At 38.4% G+C, this 22,728-nt stretch overlaps 1 protein-coding gene across 2 annotated transcripts in view; it reads left to right on the top strand.

The window, feature by feature from the left end:
* LAMA3 (laminin subunit alpha 3) overlaps positions 1 to 18,058 on the top strand; it is a 112,595-nt gene extending 94,537 nt beyond the window's left edge. For both annotated transcript variants that reach the window (XM_052704604.1, XM_052704605.1), the window contains exons 58-78: positions 666 to 808; positions 1,837 to 2,013; positions 3,943 to 4,094; positions 4,193 to 4,355; positions 4,835 to 4,968; positions 5,416 to 5,566; positions 6,883 to 7,002; positions 7,931 to 8,055; positions 8,360 to 8,480; positions 9,635 to 9,775; positions 10,517 to 10,647; positions 11,532 to 11,663; positions 12,590 to 12,734; positions 13,019 to 13,182; positions 13,590 to 13,779; positions 14,406 to 14,555; positions 15,047 to 15,206; positions 15,341 to 15,468; positions 16,631 to 16,724; positions 17,065 to 17,184; positions 17,361 to 18,058. In XM_052704604.1, the coding sequence (XP_052560564.1) occupies positions 666 to 808; positions 1,837 to 2,013; positions 3,943 to 4,094; positions 4,193 to 4,355; positions 4,835 to 4,968; positions 5,416 to 5,566; positions 6,883 to 7,002; positions 7,931 to 8,055; positions 8,360 to 8,480; positions 9,635 to 9,775; positions 10,517 to 10,647; positions 11,532 to 11,663; positions 12,590 to 12,734; positions 13,019 to 13,182; positions 13,590 to 13,779; positions 14,406 to 14,555; positions 15,047 to 15,206; positions 15,341 to 15,468; positions 16,631 to 16,724; positions 17,065 to 17,184; positions 17,361 to 17,506 (2,987 nt within the window). In that variant the 3' untranslated portion in view covers positions 17,507 to 18,058. The remainder of the gene's footprint in view (positions 1 to 665; positions 809 to 1,836; positions 2,014 to 3,942; positions 4,095 to 4,192; positions 4,356 to 4,834; positions 4,969 to 5,415; positions 5,567 to 6,882; positions 7,003 to 7,930; positions 8,056 to 8,359; positions 8,481 to 9,634; positions 9,776 to 10,516; positions 10,648 to 11,531; positions 11,664 to 12,589; positions 12,735 to 13,018; positions 13,183 to 13,589; positions 13,780 to 14,405; positions 14,556 to 15,046; positions 15,207 to 15,340; positions 15,469 to 16,630; positions 16,725 to 17,064; positions 17,185 to 17,360) is intronic.
* Positions 18,059 to 22,728: the final 4,670 nt, after the last annotated feature.

Genomic DNA, 22,728 nt, shown 5'->3' on the forward strand with positions numbered 1-22,728 from the left:
AAAGGTAATATCATGGCTCATTTCAGAAGACTTGGAGGCCTGTTATCAGTGGTGTACCTAGAGGTCCATACTGGTTCCAACACTGCTTAACAGGAATGACCTGAATGGTGGGGTAAAATGTACCCTCAATAATTTTACCAATGACACAAAACTGGGAGGAGTAGCATTACTCCACAATGCCAGAGGAATTGTGCTGCCATCCAGAGGCAGTGGTTCTACAGGCTGGAGAAATGGGCTGACAGGATTTTCATGCTATTCAGAAAAAGGAAGAGGAAAGTCATGCACCTGGTGAGGAAGAACCCCAGGCACCAGGACATGCTGGGAGCCCCCCAGCTAGAAATCAGCTCTGCAGAAAAGGACCAGGGGATCCAGCAAGTTGGATGTGAGCCAGCAGTGTGTCCTTGAAGCAAAGAATTCTGTGACATGTGCCCTACTAGGTCAGACCAACAGTTCACTTATGCTGGTATTCTCCCTCCAACAGTGCAGAAGGACATGCTACTTGGGGGGATGCATGTAGACCTGGTTCCTCTCTGTTGTTCATTATCCTCATCAAAACAGTTCTGTTATCACCCTATTGCTTTTCAATTATGTATTCATACCCCATAATTCTATATGTTTTCCTCCTCCATTCTACCCTTAATGATGTGGATTTTTTCCCATTACAGTAAAAAAACTGACAAACCAACTTCCAGATCTGTTCAGCAAGATTGAGAGTATCAACCAACAGCTAATGCCAATAAGCAATATCTCTGAGAACGTAAACCGCATAAGAGAGCTGATTCAGCAGGCAAGAGATGCTGCAAATAAGGTCTGTCTTGGACACTGCAATCATGCTTGTTCTTAGTGTTTTGGACACTGCAGTGCTTTTGTTCCTCTTTATAAATCATTTTGTTAAAACATTTGTGAAGGATCAGACATAAATTTCATTTAATAGCATAACCCAGCAGTTAAATTTAGTATGCTGATGAGAAGTGTAATTCATACATAAGAATGGCTGGATGCAATAGCATCCAGTTTCATCCTTCTCATACAGTCTAATTTTCCAGTTCAATTTTCAGATCTTATTTATTCAAGAACCATTTTTCTTCCAGTTACAACAGGGTAACTTTGGCAGCAAGGGGCAGAGTCAATTCTGCAGTCTTAGAGGCAGGGATCTCTACCCATTTGTGGCCACTGGAACGCTGGCATTTCCAGAAAACGTGCAGCCTTGTGCCTTTGTATCTCCATCTGCCTTGACATTTTAGGCATCAGCTATAGGCATCTCGCTCTTTCTCCATTTAAGCAACTGTGGCAGTTATAGTATCAATGGATGGCATGGCCTCAGATGACAGTAGAAACATTGCTGAGGTAAACACGAATAACATGCAGTATATGAGAAGAATTTGTGACTGTAATGTAAGTAGCAGTAATAGGATATGTATTTATTATTATCAGAAGTGCATTACAATTTCTAACAGACAGTCAAGTCCAGAAAAGTGAAGCACTGAGATATGTATGTAGACATGTAAATAATTCATAGGCTTGCTCTTTGGAGCCACAAGGCACATCCTGTCCATTACATGTAGTGAAAGTAACGATTATTTGACAGTAGTGAGGTTAAGGCTGGTTAGTGACTGGAGTAAAAAAAAAAAAAAAAAAAAAAGTGCTGTGTTAAGTTTTGAAAACACAGAATATGGCATTATCCATTCTGTTTCCTAGTTATGTTGTTTGGTATGATCAGAGTCTAAATCTTTAGTGACTGGTAGTAGGTAGGTTACTTAACGATTGAATAATGAAATAAGTAGAAGCCGTAGTAATAGATTCTTCTGAAGTATTGAATTTTGTTTTTCTTAACAGGTTGCTATTCCTATGAGGTTCAATGGCAGCTCTGGTGTAGAGGTTCGACCTCCAAGCAACCTTGAAGATTTGAAAGCCTATACTTCACTTACTTTTTTTCTCCAAAGACCTCAGAAAAGATTAGATGCCCCCCAGAGGGCATCAAATAAGTTTGTCTTGTACCTGGGCAATAAAGATGTAGGTATATTCTAAAATGTAATTTGATTCTTAGAACAGGCAACATGCTTTAAGGAACAGGTGGGAGAAAATTTGTTTTGACTGAAGTTCATAGCCACTGATAACCTTTTTTTAATAATTGCCATCATGTGGTGGAATAAGTATTTTGTGAAGAATAGTTCATTCCTCCACTGGCAAGCCAACTTACTGAGTGATTGACTGCTCAACTCTTTGATATTTTGCTGTTAATTTATTTTGCTGGAATTTATTTCTCAGTCATAAATATCATCATACAGTCTTGTCAGAACTATCAGCGTTTGCAGCAGTCAGCACAAACAACGTGACCCTACTCTCACTTCTTTGTCTCTTACTGTAGCACACATGACTGTGAATTTCTCTTCTGGTTACGGTAAAAGGGTCAGTTCCCCTGCAGCTCTTAATTTCTCTTCTGAATATGCAGAATAATACAGAGTTGCTTATGCATTCATGCTTGCTCAGGAACCATCATTTTAAAAATATCCTGCAAAGAGGTTCCTAACAACGTGTTTTCAATTCTTGTTTGCAATTGTTTCTCTAGTGAGTCTCATTCACATACAGAAAGCTGATAAAAGTAGTTATGCTATATAGACTCTCACCTTTTTATCCCCTCATAAAAAGGATGCCCTATCCAGAGAAGGGCAACAAAGCTGTGAGGGGTCTGGAGCACAAGTTTCATGAGGAGTGGCTGGAGGAACTGGAATTATTCAGTCTGGAGAACAGGAGGCTCGGAGGGAGACCTTATTGCTCTCTACAACTGCCTGAAAGGAGGTTGTGGTGTGATAGGAGTAGGCCTCTTCTCCCTCATAACTAGTGGTAGAACTAGAGGGAATGGCCTCAAGTTGTTCCAGATGAAGTTCAGGTTGGACATTAGGAAAAATTTCTTCTCTGGAACAGGCTGCCAAGGGTGGTGGTTGAGACACCATCTCTGGAGGCTTTCAAGAAATGTTAAATGTGATACTAAGGAAAATGGTTTAGTGAGAAAATATTGGTGGTAAGTGGGTGGTTGGACTGTGGATGATCTTGGAGGTCTTCTCCATTCTATGATTCCATGGTTCTAAGTCAACTTAATAGGAACGGAGTGTTGACTGAGTGCTGTTCCTAGCACCTATTTTATTTCATGAATGTTGCATCTAAATTTTTAGTAAATGCCATGGCTTTAGCTGAAAGATGTTTTAGAATTGAGAACTACCTTAACTTTTACAGCTTTTTATGTTACAAACATAAAAAGCCATGCATGTCTCTTCAATTAATTTATAACCGTACTCTCCAAATATTCTCTCCGAATAATCATACTCAGTGCAATGCATCATTCATTAAATTAGCACAACACATCTGACTACAATTTAGAATAGAAGAAAATAATTAAAACAGAAGGGACCCAAAAGGATCATTGAGTCCAACTGCCTGAACACTTCAGGGCTAACCAGAAGTTAAAGCATATTATTAAGGACATTATCCAAATACCACTTGAACACAAACAGGCATGGGGCATCACCAGCCTTGTGAGAAAGCATGTTACAGTGTTTGTCCGTCCTCATAGTAAATACTTTTTTTTATTCCTATTGTCGAGTCTGAATGTTCCCTGGCACAGCTTTGTGCCATTTCCACACATCCTATCATTGCTTACCAGTGACAAAAGACTCATAGAATCATAGATTGGTACCTTCTTGTCCATTTCCCCTCCTTGGGAATTCATAGAGAGCAGTGAACTAACCTGCTGGTCTCTTTTTCTCCAGACTATTTATTATTCCCAGAAAAAAACTGGTAAACTTAATAAAATTCTCATCATTGGGTGGGTGAATTGCTTTGTGACTCATTCACAGTATGATGGTGTCCCTGAGGAAGGGATGTGTATTCTAACTTCATTAACATTAGTCATTAATGAATGATTATTTGCTTTGCTGTTCTTAGGCTTCTAAAGGATATATTGGTATGGCAGTAAAAGATGGTCATCTCACTTGTGTCTATAACCTGGGAGATCGTGAAGCAGAAGTTGTTGTGGAACCTCTTGTGATGGAAAGTGACACTGAGGAAGCCATTATGGATCAAGTTAAGCTTGAAAGGTATAAGATCCATAGCACGCAACAGTCTTTTCCAAAACTTGCTTGGAATGTCTTTTATTAGTTTGATGTGATATTTTGCCTGTTTGTTTTGGTTTTAGAATTTACCAGTATGTGAAGCTGAATTACATCAAAGCAGCAACATCAACTTCTCCGGTGTTTGAAAAGCCTTTGACTGCAAACAGTGGAGATGGAAACACTCTCCTAAATCTTGATCCAAGCACTGTTGTCTTCTATGTTGGAGGATACCCACCAGATTTTAGGGTACAGAGTCATTCAGTCTTTAAAAGAGATTTCCGTGTTAATCATTCTGTTACTCCTACAAGTAAAAGTTAGAATTAGCAGTCTTTCAAAGACTATAAAAGTTTGATCATGCCAGCAGAAATAGGGTGAGTGCAAAGAAATGCTACTTCTTGCCTGGCTTGTAGCTTGCTGGAACTCAAAGAAGGGAATATGATGGGTTTTATTCTTCCAAGGACACCACAAAACCTGCCAGCCTGCTGAGCACTCTCCCCAGTCCACTCGTACGATTCTGCTTTAAATTGTGCTGCACTGCTCCTGGGGTGCTATCAGATGGTTTGGTTATTATGTCCAGAGATACAATAATACAATAATTTCTTCAAATTAGAATGACACATTCTGTGTCTTAGTAATACTTGCAATAAGTCCTAGCAGTCACATTTCAACGTAAAATTTTGTCAGCTGATGTTGACAGCATGTTTTTTAATAACACTGTTTTTCAGCCTCCACGTAAGCTAGACTATCCTCATTATGAAGGCTGCATTGAATTGGACAACTTAAATGAGAATGTTATCAGCCTTTACAACTTCAAGAGGACATTTAATCTCAATACCACTGAAGTGCAACCCTGCAGAAGGTACGATACTGAGGTAGACAGATTGATGGTTCTGTGACTTTATCAGATTTTTGTGTCTTTTAACATCCAGAAGCATAAGAACTGCAGTTGAATGACTTTTTTTTTTTTCTCTAAGTCTTAGTCATTAGTACATATCATAGAGGAAATCATCAGAGGTGGTGTTATTCACATCTACAGCAATCTCAGTCCATTGGCTAACAATTTGAATGATAAAATAAATCACTAATTATTTTAAAATCAGGTTTTTCCTCTCTAAAGATCATATGTAAAATTAATAGAAGCCAGTGGAAAGTTTTTTTTTCTTTGCTTGGATTAACAGCTATCCCTGTTAGTGGCTCTGCACTAAATGCTTTAAATTCAGTTTTTTTAAATGTTAATGACAGTAAGTCCATGTGGTAGTAGATTTTACTCTTGTATATTCATGCCTGTGACACTGAATTATTACAGGTACAAAGAAGAGTCTGACCAAAGCTATTTTGAAGGCACTGGTTATGCCAGCGTCACATCTAAAGAAACAAATGCAAATGTACCAATACGCTACGAGCAGACAATTCAGACTACTGCAGATGAAGGCATAGTGTTTTTTGCTGCAAATGAGGTAATGAAATGCTTCTGTGTTGTTTAGAGGTCTAGGAAGTTTTTTTAAAAGTTCACTGACATGAGAACACATTAGATTTACTTACATGTAGGTTGATCTGATAGTAAAGCTTCCATGGAAACTACAACAGCTACGAAGAGCACAATAACACTATTTAGTAGAGAAAATTCTCAGCTATGAAACACTATTTTTTAACATGCGCTGATGCCAGCAATGAACAAGAATCTGCGTGCTGTGCTCATAAAAATCTGGACCAGTGGAGGTGACCCGCTGTTTTACAACTGCTACGGCAGCATTGTTGCTAGGAAAATGTTGCCCATGCAGTCCATTTTGCATCTGCCTGAACAGGTTGAAGTCAGAAGGTGCCAAATCAGGACTATGTGGTGGGTGTGGTAGGACAGTCCAGCCAAGCTTGGCAATGTGCTCCACAGTCTTCAAACTGGTATGAGGCCTGGTGTTATCGTGTTGCAGGAGAAAGGTTGTCATCTTCTCTGGCGTGACTTTGGAGGTGTGAACCTTCATCTTAGTCAGCCTTGCAATGAAGCAGAGTTGATGTCTGGGTATTAGGAAATCCAGAAGGATCATCACATTCCTCTGATGTTGTGGGCCATCATCATAAAATAGGAGGCATTACTTTCAGAGCAGCCATAGTAACTTCCATAAAGTTGCTTGAAACTGTTATCTTTGTTCAAATGGCAGATGAGTAGATTCTGCTGGGTGTTCAATTGCTGCTGAATACTGGCTTTGTCAAAGCTAACTGAAAATTGTTCTAAGTAGCTCTTCTGATAGGCAGTGCACAGGATTTGGACTTGTGTGACAGAGGGAGGGTGCAACTTGAATCAAACCAGTCTCAAAATACTGAAATCCTCCAGAAGTGCGAATGCTTTTTTTCTCAAGTCTAAACTAAGGGAGAACATAGGAAGTGACATGGTGACACCACGGTCACTTATACCTGTGAAAATTGCTGAAGAACAATAGCAATTCTGTTCGTGTAATACTATTATAGGAATGATAACTATCACTGTGATATCATTTAGTAATATCTCCATTCTGTTGAAGTAAAAAGAAAATCAGTAAACATTCTGAAATGAGAAAAAGTCCTCTGGAGATTTGACAGCTACATCTCGAACTGATACTAGATCTGTTTCTAAGATTTTGTTAAGCATTCAAAATTAGTCTTCTAAGTTTTACTGTTCTTGCTTTTATGCTTTTAACCAGAATAAGATTGAATCAGCTAGACAGCTTTGTTACAATAATTCATGTGACACTGACATAAATATGAAATGTTGAACAGTTTGTGCTTTTTCTTGCTGCAGGATCAGTACATCAGTGTGCTTATTAAAAATGGCCATCCGGTTTTTAGATACAAAATTGACTCTGAGCTTCCAAAAGAAATAGAAAACAATGTGACTTTAAATGATGGGACGTATAAACAAGTAAGTCATTTTAAACAACTGATTGATTGCTGTTTGTGGGAATATAAATTTTCTTGAAGCTAAGCCTTCTGTTGTAAAGATTTGTTGTGAAGTTTTTGTGTTGAGGATTAGTTTGGATGCAAGCCTTCACTATTTGCTGTTATGTTTATCTGTGAGTAAATTTAGTTTTAATAAAGCAGTTTCCAAAGGATCAAGCCCTTTGTGACAGAACATTGTTTTATGGGAAGAGATCTGTGATCATTGTACATACCAACATTATTTTAAAACTTAAGTTCATGCTTTTTACCATATAAAGATGTATTTCTTCAGAGGTTACTGAACAGTAACAGAGGTTACTTCTTCGAAGTCTTTGTGTTGTTGCTGACTTATTTAGCTTCAGTCTGGCTGTTTTGTAGAGCTTCTAACATGAAATCCTAAAGACACTGTTAAAATCTCTGATTGCTATTTTGATTTGTTCTCCCTCTTCCCCTTCTTACATTTCCAACTAAGTAGTGTAGGCTGCAGTGACTGCTGGAAGAAGTGTTTATGCTGCTCTGGGCTAAGTTGCCTCCAGTCAGCTGACTGATCCAGCCTTTGCAGGAGGCAGCAGCTCCTGAATCTTCAACTGCAAATGGAAGGCGATGTTTGAACGTTTAGGAACTTTGTCCTAAAAATTCACCTCATCTAAGTACAATAAACTTCACCTCTTATTTGAATAGTCAAGCATTTTGTGTAGGTATTTGCTTTGACTAAGTTCCTAAATTTTGCCAAGTACCTTTGAACTAGTGCTGCTATTCTGGTTCAGAGCATTAGTAAACAAGAGGAGGAAAAAAAAAAATTGTGTCCTACTCTTTAAATGTAATCTGCTATATCTTGCTCTTCTAATGTAATATGCTTAATAATTTTGTTCCTGGTAAGTGAAGTAATTCTCATTGTTCACGTATTTCAGATTAGAATATTGATTGCCCGAAATAAGAATATTGTTTATGTCAGCTCTGATATTACGGCCAACGTTAAAGTCTTTGATTTCACTAAATATTATCTCGGTGGCATTCCGTCTTCTCTAAGGAAACGGTGAGTAGCTATAAAAAGACTGTAGCACTTTGTGTGGTAAGTCCATCTAAACTCTTTCCTTAGGCAAGTTCTTTCGTGCTCTGTATTATGTATCACAATCATAATCTGTGATTTTTGGCTAATGGTGAGTTTGAGTGTGCCCTGTGGAGCAGGTTTGATCAGTATGAAGTATGTTTGTGCAATACAGATTGCTCGTTTTATTTTTCTACTTCTTATATTGCCAGCATTTACAGGTTGTTATACTGGTATCTGTTTTGAAATAGCAGTCTACTGAACTCTTTTTCCTCCCACTCCCTGAAACCAGCTTTGATATAACCGTACCTCCGTTCCGAGGCTGTATGAAGAATGTGAAAAACCCAAAAACTGCATCTGTTGTTTTTGATGAGACTGTTGGTGTCAGCAAGAAATGTTCAGATGACTGGAAGGTAAATAAAAGCATTCTTTTAAAATGTTTGGTAAAGTTCATAGATTCTGGTTTGTCTGTAAAACCTGGGCATTGTCTTGTTCAAATCAAAAACTGCCCTTGGTTATCATGTGATGGCCAAGAAAGAAGCCAACGGTAGTGTGAAGATACAAAGAGAAAGGAATCTGCACTCTTGCTGTGATAGTTTGCTCCAGTACACAGTCCAATCTCTTAATACTGTATACTACTAAGAATTCATATTTACATTTGTTGGCCTCCAGTTGCTGTTACTGATTGGGCCAGAGTATGTAGTCACTTAATACTACTCAGGATCTTTCTTCTCGCTGAGGTGCTTATGCGTTATAATTAAGTCACATCTCAATCTTTCTCCTTGACAGAGCTAAGCTTCCACTGCAATCTCACATAAAAAAAGCAATTGCTCCACTTGTGTGTGTTGTGAAATCTCCTGTACACCCACGAGTTTTGCTACATTCCTTTTAAAATGAGACAGTGTGGTTTTTTCAGTGTTGTCTTACCCAGTGCTGCATGGAGAAATGAAAATCAACGTGTCTGCTTCTACCTATTGCTCCTTGTGTGGTTTCTTTCTCCAATGGCACTGTCCCGACATTTTCATTCCCTCTGTGGAATCTAAACAATCACCATACAGGTTATTTCTCTGTGCGGAAGATCTAGCCTTATTTCTCTTTCTGAGTCTGTGTATCTCCTGTATATTAACAAGCATTTTGTTAAAAAAAGGCCCAGTTATGATCTGTCCTATGACTTGCATAGCCTCAGATACTAGATCATCTACATAGCTCAATGTGTACAAACCATTCCTCCAGCTGCTCACTTTGGCATTCTCAAATGTGAAAACTTAAAAAAAAATAATAAAAAAAAAAAAAAAAAAAAGCTTCCCTGTCAATGCAGACAGTAGAGATGAACGATGTGTTATGCTCAGCTGCCCTCATCTCCCTATAGAGCTTTGCACATCAGAGCTAATGATACTGGAACGCATTCAGTCTGTCTGCTCTATACTGGAATGTTGTGCTTGCAGTTTGCCTTGCATGTAGTTCAGGTGGGAGCTGCTTGCAGTTATGTCGAGTAGTGCTTTTGTTGTCCTCCATTGCCAGTTCTTCAGATTGGAAGGAAAAACACTGAAATTGTTCTCTCTTTCAGCTTGTCAGATCTGCAGCTTTTTCCAAAAAGGGCACACTGAGCCTGAGTGCAGCGAGTTTCCCATTTCCCAAAGATTTCCAAGTTGGCTTTGGCTTTCGAACAATGACATCGACTGGAACACTCTTAAGTTACAATCTATGGGTATGAAACATGTTCAGCTTAGAATGTGTTCATTTTTATTTCTGGATCAGTCACGTTTGTCTGTGACCATGTCAGTTTGTCATCACTACTAAGTTTTACATAGATTCCCATATTTTAAGGCAAGAAATAGCTAGTATAAACATCTCTAGATGCTGTCATCTTGCACGTCATAGGCTGGAGAAATTCATCCTAGCAATTTCTTCATTCATACAAAGCTAATTTCATGAGTAAATGATCCTTAACCTTGAGCATTCTGTATCACAGCACCCCCATCCCAATGAGGTGACTGTTGCCTAATACAGTTGGCTGGAAATATTCTGAGTAAAACTGGCCTTCTGCCCATGCAAAAATGATACTGTGATCAAATATGCAGAGGAAAAGGCTGATTTGGGCCATGATCTGTCAAAATGCAGGAAGGTTCAAGCAGAAACGCCATTCTTGCTGGCTGAAAAAGAAGACATGGAAGTACACACTTGATATTTAAGAAAAGGAAAACTGAGTCCTCTGGTATTGTAAAAACAATTCAAACAAGCATTTTAAATAACTGGTTACTTAAAAGAGATTTTAAAATGTGAACTATATTCGTCATAAAGAACTGGGAGTAAAATCTGGTACTAGATGACTGTGAAATGCAGTTTTTGTCTGAGAAAATAGAGACCACAGAGAACTTTATTAATGATGATATAATCGAGAACTAAAGGCATCTGCATTTAAGGATTATTTTGTGTAATTCTTTTTTAGCCTAATATTCTTACCATCTACCTGAGCCCTGGCTTTGTAAATGCAAAGATAGGAGAGAATGAAATGAAAGTGAAGAAGGAGTATGAAGATGGGTCAATGCATTATGTGACAGTAACAAGAGAAGCTGACATGTGAGTCCAGTCCTTTATCTGAGTGTTTTATGTTGTAGTTGGAGAAAGATTAAAATGTTGTCTGACTTGTAATTAGGGTATACAGGAGCAGAGCATGCTGAAATAATGAAGCAAAAGGAGATTTTTGGAAAGTGAGTGTGCATATAAGTCCCTGTGATATTTCAGCTGACAATCTGAATTCAAAGTTGATCAATATGCATGTGTGATTTATTGAGTTTTGTCTACTTGTTAAACTGGAGCTTGGAAGCTCTTCCACTTCCCCATAGCCTTTACATATGCCACTGTAAGTTAGAGGTGCATCTAATATGGGCCCAGAGAAGAAGCTAATATTGTCTGTTTTTTCAGTTGTGATCTATTTCATAGGTATCAGAAAAGTCAGTTTACAGGAAAGCTCCTAAGTCTCATTGATTTCTGTGCCACACATAAAATGAAATAAGTGCTCGTTACAGAGGAAAGTTTTGAATAATTGTAACTTTGGATTATTACAAATTTCAACATTATCTGTAGTTGCTGCTGCTAATGCAATTTTGATACAAAGAACAAAGAACCATTTTGATACAAAGAACAAAATCTTATCCTGTATCTGTCAGTGAGAGTTTTCAAGAATTTCATTTGGATCAGGATTTCACTGTAGGACTGAAGGACTGAAGACAGTCCTTGCTCAATATCTACCACCAAAAAGCAGAGTAATTTCACATAAGTTAAATTCAGTATAAGTTTCTATGGAAAGTATCCCAAAAGTAAACAAATGAAGCTCTAGTGTATTTACAATGCAACGAGAAAACACATCAGTCAAATGTTTCTTTTTAAAAAATATATTTCATTAAAATTCATGGATGTTTTTCTTTAGGTTTCATGCTCATCTTTCTTTGCTTTTTTTTCAGAGTAAAACTGCTGGTTGATGATGATCTTGATTCAAAATCATTTGACTTTCTGAGGTCACAGACGTTCACTCAGCCTATAAGATTTGGTGGAGATGATTTTGAAGGTTGCATCTCAAATGTTTTTATAGAAAGGTATTTGGCTTGGTAGTCTTTCAGTTCCATACTTTTTTGTCTTGTGTTCCTTTTTAAATCACCTTTTTAAAGACGCTTTCTTTCTAAGTTGCTTTTCTTCTACATGTATGAAACCTTCATGAATGTTTAACTCTGCTGCCCCAGAGTATTTTCTAATCCAGACAGTATCAACTTGTAATTAAATCTGTTGCTCAGATGTTATGGAATTTTTGTCTGAAACAAGTTCAGGTTCTGCTCCCAGCTCTACCACTCTTCTCACAGAAAATGACAGGCAAGGAGTTTCACTGCATTTTCTCAATTGTAAAATGTTTTGTAATTTAATCATTGAGGATGCTGTATGTGACTTATAAAATGATAGCATTATTTAATAGTATTCTTTATCCACAAAGGAAATTGGTGTCGACAGTCTTTCTGATATTTTGGCTGTAGTACCAGAACTGCTTATTAAGTTGTGATGGGCCTCATGCTTTGACAGCTCTCATTACAATGTCTAATTTGCACAGGAGGGTAAATTACTGTTCCCTTTTTTTTTCCTTGATCTGCCTGGCTATGCACATACTAACGAGTAAAATTTCATTGTCTGATCCAGAAATCAAGACTGCTTTTATTTACGCTCATTTCTGTTTAAGTAGATATCTTTTAGTACAAAAGACTGTGTTTAAAAGAGATGAGAAGGAAGCATCATAATTTGGATTATTTTTTTGTTTTGTTTTTAAGCCTAAAGGAAATGGGCAGAAGTAGGACAAATGTGAATATTTTTTTGCAGTGTTGAATGTAAATTTTTCATCAAAAGATGAAAATTGGTATTTTAACATCAGGTCACTGGGAAATCCATTTTGTACAGAACACAGTTTTACAGTATGTAGTTGATTACGTTAGAGAAAAGGTAACCTATGTCACAGAACTTATCTCTTTCCTCACTCTAGGACAGGTCAGCTCCCTGAAGTTCAAAATCTCATGAATTTTACTGCAAAGACTGATGTATCCCTTGGAGCTTGCCACCAGTATGAGAACCTTGAACCAATGCTGTTGAAAGAATTAAAAAATCCACTCAGGTTTAGGATGCTCAAGGTATGCCTGTTATTATGTCATCTTCACTCTATGTTGATGCTGTGGCTCTGTCTGCACAGCCATGATTTATCGAGCCCAATATTACTGTTTGCCTTCCATCTCACTTCTGAATCAGGTTCTCTTTGTGTTGAAGTTCCACACAAAGTCTGTACTTGCTCAAGAATGAGAACAGCTTCTCTGTCATTTAGAGAAAGGCACTGACTGCCTCAGGTGGAAATTCTTGTGTAGATAGAATTTATTATTTTATGCTCACCCATAATAAATGTTTTTATTCTGCCTCCCAGGATGAAAAATACTTTGATCGTCTGACATATTCTAATGTACAGCATGACCAGCAAAACTACACTTTACTAACTCAGTTAAATATCAACAGTGAGGCGTATCTTCTTGGAAACACCCCCAACAGTTTTATATCCTACACGTTTTCTTCATCTGCACCTATGGACAGGTAATACAAATATTATCTCTTCATCTCCCAATACTTGAATCTTCAAAGCTGCTTGAATCTGTAAGTGCTAAAAGCCAGGATTCTTAGTCATGTTTCCACCTTTTGGCACAACAGAATAGTGATTCTAAAGGTTCAGGAAATTTTCTTTTTCCATACTTCCCCAAACTATGTAGACTGACTTGGTTATGGTGGGCAGCTATGGTGCATATTGATGCCGAGTTCTAAGCCTGAGTAAGTCAACTTTAATTCACGTTCAAAAGGCGGGCAATGCAGAACACTGTGATTCCACCCAAAATGTCTTCTGCAATTCACAAGTCGAGTTTTGCTGATGCTTTTCTGATGAACAGGGAGAATACAACACCTGACAAAATAGGCATACGTTTGAGTATGCTTACTTTCCACTACAGGTTACATTTTTCTGTGGATATACGAACGCGATCATCAAGAGGATTAATCATTTTTATGGAGGGAAAGTCTGAGAACTCTTACACGGCTCTCCACATTTCAAAAGGACGTTTTGTCTTTTCGCTTGGTTCTGGAAGAAGACGAATCAAAATCAAAACTAGTGTTAAATACAATGATGGACAATGGCATACTGTAAGTAGTATGACACAGAAACCACGTTAAACCGTGACCAGCAGTCATGGTAGGCACAGTCTGAATTTCTAAGTTATTAGGCAGAGACAAGGAAGAAAAAAGTGAAAGTGTTCCTTGTGGTGACCTGAAGTTCATTTGCCTCAAAGCTCATGTGACTGACAGGTCTCTGTTAGGAGAGAACTTGCAGAGACTGATGGTCACCGCATTATTTTCAGTTCAAATATTTCAACGTCTCCCATACAGATCACTAAGATGCAGAATACAGTGAGGTGTTTGGGTCAGGCAGAATTCTGATTTCAGTCACACACAGAATGAGTGTGGAGTGACTCCATTTGCAAGCCCCAGCAAGATGACCAGAATCTGAATCTCTAACAATCTGAATGGTTGACTTGCAAAATGCTCCTGGTTTTTAAATCATCTTGATATTCAATTGAAATATCTTATTTATCCTCTTCCATTTCTACTTTTGCTAGTTTCAGACTATCCTGAAAATATTCTCTCTATTTATACTGTGTATGATTCACTTTTTAAAGCACAGTTTTTCAGTTCCTGTTTGGTACACTAGCCCTAATGGCTTTCACTGGCATTGGGGTTTCTCATTCTATTATTTGTTGCACCCTTAAAAGGTGGTATGTGGCAGAGATGGGAAGAATATCCTCCTGGTTGTTGATGGTCTGAGGGCTCAGCATGGAAGATTAGGAAGATTAGCAAGAAATTCCACCACTGAAATTAAGCCACCAGTCTACCTGGGAGGGCCACCATTGCTGAAAAGACAGGTAAAGAGCTGATGCAGGCACCTCTACACACTCCCCAAGCTGTACTGATTACATGCACAAGTGTTAATATGAAGGATTTCCATGTTGAAAAGCTTTAGTATACATTTCCAAGCACTGACTGAGCACCTGAATATTAGTGTGAAATGTGTGTTGTTCCTTTTACTTTAAAAATTAGACAATTAGGACAAGCTAAAATAAACGGCCTCTTAGGAAACGTTGTGCTTGAGATCTTACAACTCCCGTTGTGTTGAAACATCATTAGGAAATATCTGTGCTGCAAGCAGGAGTTACATAAACTCAAATTTAGCTCTTACTGTAATGTTTAAAGCACTTTTAATTGTCAGGTGTCCTTTCACATCAGAGATGGGGTTTAGGTACCCTTAACGACAGATGGCTGTCTGTAGTCCAACAATACAAAAGATCTAATGGGTAGTCTTACTAAAAAGATGGTCATCATGCTTTGGTATTCACGTTTTGAAACATGGTTTCAGAATATACCAATGAAGAGTTTCAAGGGTTGCCTGAGAAATTTTAAGATGAATGGAAAAGTCATGAATGCACCTCAGCAAAAAAAGGATGTGCTTCCTTGCCTGGATGCTCCCATGGAGATGGGGATTCATTTCTTTAAGCAAGGAGGATACATTGCTGTTGGTAAGCTATGTAGAGATTATGATATATGGAATTATGCCTTAAATGTGTGTGTATGAGTGTAGAAGGATGTTTTCTGTATGTATTTTTATGATGATTTCCAGTTTTTCCTCTACCCACTCTTTGACTCTCCACAGGTAATTTGCAAATGGGCTTAGATTTTAGGATTGTATTTGCCATTCGTCCAAGGAGTTCAACAGGTGTACTCCTCCATTCTGGAACCAAGCCAGGCAATTACTTGACTATTTACATGAAAGAAGGAAAGGTAAGAACAAGCTGTGATTCCATTACAGCTGTATTACTCTCATTCAGCAGGGAGGAGTTCTGACCTTGAACTCTGGGCTTATGTATTACGTTTGTCTCCAGGTTTAACACTGAACAACTTCCCTAGAGTGGTTTAAAATCACGGCATAGAAAATTAAGCATTTAACCTGTCTCTATGCCTACACTACCAGATTCCATTGTGTGCACGCTAGCTCACACATGTTTTCTTCACATGTCAGCAGGAGGGCACAGTCTTCATTTTCTTAGGCTTTTCTTGATACTATATAATCTAGTGGGATCATACCCTATGTGAAAATTATCCATGTCTCCCAGGTTTGCTTGCAAGCTACTTCTCTAGCATCATAATGTTGATTTTTTGGTTTTGTTTTGTTTTGGCATTTTTTTTGTAATGTGATAGCCTCAGAATCTGAATTTTGGATCAGAAAACCATTGTGCTTGGTTCTGTAGGGACCTCAAATAAAAAGATGTCTCTGTTCAACAGAACACAAATGCACATAGAAGCAGGGGCACCAACAGTTGTGAAGCACTTGTGGATGAGATCAGACACTTTTTTCAGCAGTAACTTAGATTCGTGCTGGCTGTTAGCATGGACAGGATGCAGTAGGAAGTAAAAACAGGTCAATGGAGCACCATCAGAGGAACCTGGTAGAAAATAGATTTCAGCATATCAGCTACTTGGCCATTACCAAAAGAGAGGAAGATGTCGATAACAAATAGCCTTCCTACAGGGAATAAAGAGAAAGATGTGAGAAAACACGAGGAGATTCTTGTTGGAGATGTCATAGTAAGTAATCAGGCTGCAAGCTTCCTGAGTGAATTAATGTGAAGGTCCAGGGAAATATATTGCAGTGATTCTCTCTGGAGATGTGAAGTGTGTAGGTGACTGCTTTGGGAATTGAAAAGTAGGTGTAGAAGAAAAGACTTTGATGCAGAGAGATTATTTCAAAACCATTAAAACCATTTTGTAAGATGTATTTTTGCTTTTAAAACTTGTAGAATATTTGTTCCTGAGAAATTTCTGGAATACATATACAATGACTGACTCTTAAACTAGGTGAAACCTAGCCCTCCACAAGTTCAATAAATTACTGTATTTTTCTGTTCCTTTCTTTGTGGTAACTTAACCCAAAACTGTTTTACAGGTCATTGCTGCTGGAAACGGTAGAGCAGGAGAATTCCAGACATCAGTCACACCTCAGCAATCTCTGACTAATGGACAGTGGCATACAATCACAGGTACGTTGTATCACACCAGTTCTTCTGCAGCTTGGAAAGAAGGGGGGCACAGAGCGTTGCAGCCACAGATCTTAGTTAATCATTTCTTCTCTGCCTATTCTTAAAGCACTCTTAAGAACAATGTAAGTGTTTTGTGTTAATTCAAGGCTTTACATAGGAGGGCTTTTTTTTGGCTGTATTTAGCCCCAGAGTACCTAAATGTGTCAATCTGACTTTGAATTGAAATGAAATCTGTTTTTCCTACAAGTTAAATTTTTTCATGCTGGTTTAAAATAGTGTCCTAGCTGGTTGGTTCTTCAATAGAGCTGAGAAAGAGCTCTCATTTACTTGTTTTTTGTAGTCTCTCAGAAGGTGAACACTGTGCAGCTAGAAGTAGGCATGGAGAGTAACTACACCATTGGACATCCACCTTTCTCTCCTGAATATGTGCATCAGGCTCTCTACTTCGGCAAAATTCCAGGTAAATTATTGCTGCTTTGTTTTTTAATGTATCTACTGGCTTTTATTCCTTTCTGAAACAAAAGTTCTGTTCGTGCATTCAGTTTTATATCATTCTCCCTCTTTTGAGAGCTTCTCATTAGTTCATCTTTAAAATCCTTCTTGTTTTATTGACTTTATCCTTCTATCTCATTTTAGCAAACTTGGACTCTCATTGGCTTCCTGTCAGAGATCCATTTTTCGGCTGTCTTCGGAATATTAGCATCAATGGCAAACCTGTCTCCACCAAGAGAATTTCAGAGGTTCACGGGGCTGTGAGTTTGCGTGGGTGCCCGGCCACGTAACTTTGCTTGTGCATTCATCAGGTTGGGTCTGCTGAAGTACTGTGTGAATTCATATCTTGTGGGTTCCCCTTTTGCTGCTTGCTGTGTCACAGAGTAGTTGGTAAGAAAATGAATCCTTTGGATGTGGATTGTGCCAAAGCAAATTTGAAGTATCGGCTTTGATAAACTCTCTATTAAATGTCATTGATTTCCAGAGTAATCCATCGTGTCTTTGGAAACATATGCAGAAAAAGCAATTGTATATACCCTGCTGGGTCAAATTCTGCTCTCACCCACAACAGCATATAGTTGTGTGGAATTCCAGTGTCTTAATTTCAGGAATTTGCCTTAATGCTAAACTTGAGAGCAAATACGATCCGCCGATGTAAAGAAATTTATAAAAATATAAGTCTCTTTGGATTGATGAACAGAATTTTTATACAGAAATGTACATTAATGTTAAAAATAATAATATAAATGGAGTTTGAAGCACTTTAAGGAGTGAAACTCTGAGAGTTTGTTGAAATACTAGAAATTCTGGAACCAAATAAAAGTAGTATGTTCTTAAAGCCACCCATATTCTTGCCTGGTTATTTTAAATCAAGTATTTCTTCCTTTTTTCAGACACCTAAATCCAGCTTGCTTTGTACAAGTAATTCTGTAGCTTTAAGGATCTGGTTTGCCTAGATAAGCAGGAGTCCATCACTGTTGCTTCTTAGAATTGTGTCACCTAAAAACCTGAGAATTTTTTGTTGTAAGCTTCTTAGCCAGAAGTTTCTTCCATCGATTTTCCTTCTGATTAAATGAAGGCAAGTTAGATTATGAGCAGTAGTTGCACATGCTGCAATTCTCAAGTGTGAATTGCAGGATGAAAACAGCAGACTGTGTTCTTTGACATTCACATCTTTGCACCCAATCATGATCTGTGGTGGAGTGGGGGAACCCGGTTTCCATTTTTCTAAATACAGGGTTGGCCCAAATAAACTTGACAGGGCTTCTCCTTTCTCTGTCCTTGTACTTGTAGCTGCAGGTCTTTGGGGTGCGATGGCTGTCAAAAAGCTCTTCATGCAAAGTCCTGCAGTCCTTCTCTTCTACAGCAACTCCATGGTGCAGAGGGTTCTCAGCTGCAGAGCTACTCTGCTGGAATGGGATGGGGTGAAAGTGAGTGGGGTTGAGGTCTTTAAGCAAGCAGAGGAGTGGCACACAAGGGGAGACACCTTCTGTCTGGAGATGCTGCAGCACCACTTCTCCTCTGTGGCAGCCTGCCATGTGGAAAAGGAATACCCCACTGCCTGGAGGAGTTGCATTTGGAAATCATCTTATCAGAGAGCAACAACTGAATCTTTTCTATACCTGATGCCTTGAAGTAACCCCCTGCCTTTGAAGTACATTGTCAAATATTCAGATGACCGAAAGTGAGGAAATTTTCATTTTATTTGCTGGCCTTAGCTGGAACTGATAATTCTTATGAGAAGAAAGGGAGAACAGTTAATCAAGATATCCTCCAGTAACATTTCAATATCTCCTGCCCATCACACTGCTCTCTGAAGCAGGTTTTCCCTAGCCACAAAAAAAAAAAAAGCCTTTTCTCCTCTCCACACAGAAGAAGTGAGTACAGCAAAAATGTTTGCATCACAAACTTGGAGCCAGGCCTGGATTTCAATTCCCTTCCATTTGAATTTATTTTGTCAGAACTAGTTTTAATGCTGATAGAAAATAAATTTAAAATGTAAGAAGACCTCAGTAAATCTATGGTATAGTAACCAGTAAGTATCAATCTTCATACATTAACAACAAAGTTGGAAAGCCCCCCTAATTTTCAGGGTGGTTTGTTTTCTCTCCTCCATGATTAGTTCAGTTGTATTGTTTCTGAAGAGTTGGGCTGTCATAAATTGTTGACTCAATCACTAAAGGCCAGCCAGAGTTCTGAGCTTTGTACCTGATCATGGCCAGCTCTGTATCAGGCTGATACAGATCCCTTAGTAGAAAGAAACTGACTCAGAAGAGTCAGTGGATAATTTTTATGTGAGGAAGGAAGTTGTCCCATTTAGGTCAGTCTCATGAAGAATTCTCAAGAAATCCATGTGCACGCTGAGCTGCATTTCATGCATTTTCTGATCCGTGCTCAGAACATTCTGAGTTCACTTACATGTGAAATATCTTCTGAAAAATGAGAGATGAATTAAGTAGTATTTCAAGTAATTAACGGTGAGTGGAATTTCAGTTGTGAAGACATCTTTTGTTCCAGGTTCACCAGGAAAGATCTCTGGGAGAATAAACAGTTTGCCCAATGCACTGCAGACCGTAAGTGACCAAATATACTAAAATGGAATGTTAAGTGAATAAAAAGCAAAGCAAGCCTTGGGTAGACCTTCTGTCATGTTATTTTTATTCTTACAAATAGTATTTCCAAGGCTTTTGTCATTTGAGTATTGGCATTTGCTAGTTAGTTCCATATATTATTTACTTCTTTTGACTGTACCACTTCATATGGACCCATAGGTCTATCAATAACTCTATTATAATAAAAATAAATAAATCCCACGAGAGTTTTTCTTCTCATTTTTTATTCTTTAGTCATCTTTACTATTTGCAATTTGAGCCTTTAAGTAATGCTAATATTTTTAATTGCAAAAACTCTCAGCCTTGGCCATCCTTTCTAAGCCTGCATTATTACTCATCACCTGTATTCAAGGGTGCAGCGGTATTACAGCCTGAATTTTGTTTCTGTTGTTCACCTAAAAAATAATAAAAAAATTATTTACCAGTGTATGTTTGTTCCTCTTTCAATTCAAGCTTTTGAGGAAGGTTTTGAAAAGTTTTATGGGGAAATATGAAGTACGGTGCTCAGTGCACTGCAAGTACATAGCTGAATAGTTGGCACTGTGTTTAGGTTGACGTGATGACTATTTGAATAAAGTGGGCAGATTGCCTCTCTAGACTGAACTGCATTGGTTTTGCTATTGCTCTCTTACCTGCGTAAGAATCAAGGACAAAGGATTCCTCTCCAGTTGATTTGGATTAGATTCAATGGCAGTGTGTTACCTGAGGTGAATGACACCAAGTCCAGTGAGTTCCCATTAATTACAACTACAAAATGCAGCCAAATGATAATAGGAGCTGAAAGATAGTTAGCAGAGCTAACAGTGGGAATTGCAGGCAAACAAAATGTAGTAGGTCACAGGGCATTCTCAAAAGAAACATATAGTTACTGTAGGAAAAAAAAGTGTGTAAATACAAGGGAAATATAACTCTCTCACTGCTTATTAATGATATTATTACTTCTGGCTCTAACAGACAAAAGTATCCCAGTGAAACATCTTCAGAGACTGCTTGAAGACTATGCTGCTGCTGTGGAGCTTTCTTGCAAATGCAGAGCCCCCATGCTTTTACTTCAGTAGGAAGCAATGTGAGTTGCTCGTTCTGCTTTTGTAACCTTGTAAGCTTGTTAGGAAGAACTCCTTGGAGCTTTTCCTCATCTGGAGTCCCTGGGGAATTACTTGTTGGTTGGTTTGTTGTTTTTTCACCCCCTCTATTTCCTTTTTGCTCCTCATAAAACAGTGGTGTAGCCTGGAAAATGTGTTTTCACTAAGAAATCTGTAAATGCATTGTGACTTTGTAAATGAGCTCAGAGCTTTTTGCCTCTTACCGTTTTCTTTGTGGTTTCCTCATTTAAACAACTTCAACATCTTTCTCCAGTGATGTAAAGAAATTTAGGGCGCTCTGGCCCAGTCTTCTGTAGTTTTATCTTTGTTTTATCTTTCTGTTCCAAAAATATACCAAATGGATGTCCCTGGCAAACGGAAATGCTTTGTTACAGGAGGTAGTGCCATAATACTACAGTATAGCTGCACTTGGGGCATTAAGATTGCAAGATGTAAGCATAAACCTACTTTGTGCAGCTTACCCAGACATCTCAAAACAGCAAGAAGCTACTCGCTGCCAGGGTTGCACTAAGCATCCTCTCACTATAAAGAACTGAAGGCAGAATAACCAATGAATTTTGATTTCTCAGCCACATTTTGGGACCCTCTGTACCAATGAAATCAAGTTCTGACCTGTTTTCATACCATGCTGTCTCTCTTGTTTTGCAGCTGGTAGCATTCAAAGTATTTATTTTTTTAACACCCATCTACTGCTACTTTACATCTCAGCCAATTACTGTATTTTCCTACAGGTTCTGAATGGGAAGCGTTCTGTGAGATGTAGCTTCTTTGTGGGGATGTCACCTTCTCGTTGATAAAAATTGAGCACTATTACATGGGATGAAAAGACAGTTGGCATCCATGAGCTTCTGTCTCGGTTCAGTTATATTTAACTTGGAACAGCAATGGGTTTCTCAATTGTGCGTGAGCCCATGCCAAAGATTCCTGTCACAGAACTGTGTGCTGCTAAGAATGAATAATTGCATGCATGAGAATCTTAGTTCTTTATAAATTAACAGGGAAGACAGCTGTCACTATTGGAATTTAAGCCTGGAAAAAACTTTTCAGATCTAATTGTTGAGGCCTGAATTGATAACAAAGAGCAGTTTTAAAGTATACTGAAATAAATGGCTCTGTGTCCAGCTTTTGCAGACAGTTGCAATTAACACTGTGTTAATAGCATAACTATTATGTTATTCTAAACACGGTTGTGGGCAGCTGGCTGTGGGTGACTTGGCTTGAGCAGTCAATAGACCAGATGACCTCAACAGGTCCATTCCAAACTCAGCCCTTCTGTGATTCTGAGCCAAGTTCAGTATAAGGTACTTCTTTGTATAGAGGATTTACCTTGTGAAGTAATGACACCTGCCACAAATTTTATTCCTAGCCCCTTCTGATTACTTTCCAATGGGAATTGCTTTCTGGATACTAAATACCTGGAGGGTTAGCAGTATTAACTATCACCAATTCCTGGGGCTAAGGCAAAGCTTCCGAGGAACAGAACTTCGCTCAGAGCAAGGTGACAAGTATGTAAGAAAGTTCTATCTTTCTCTTTGCTACATTCAGTTAAATCAAAGGTAATGGCACGCCTCTGGAGACAGAGAAACTGAAGTAGAGAAGAAGTTAAAGGCACTCTGGGCAGTTCTCCAAGAAAACGTGTAGGCATGATCCGAAGTTCAGTGCCTTAATGGGAAGATGTAACCACTGCACAGGACTTTGGCTCATGCACCTTATTAAAACATGCATAAGGCTCTACATACAGTTTATAAAACTGTACTGAAACTTATTGGCAAGCTTTATAGAGAATTTTTATTGCAG

The sequence above is a fragment of the Tympanuchus pallidicinctus genome, unplaced genomic scaffold (genome assembly GCF_026119805.1).
Source record: "Tympanuchus pallidicinctus isolate F22 unplaced genomic scaffold, pur_lepc_1.0 scaffold5, whole genome shotgun sequence".
NCBI lineage: Eukaryota > Metazoa > Chordata > Aves > Galliformes > Phasianidae > Tympanuchus > Tympanuchus pallidicinctus.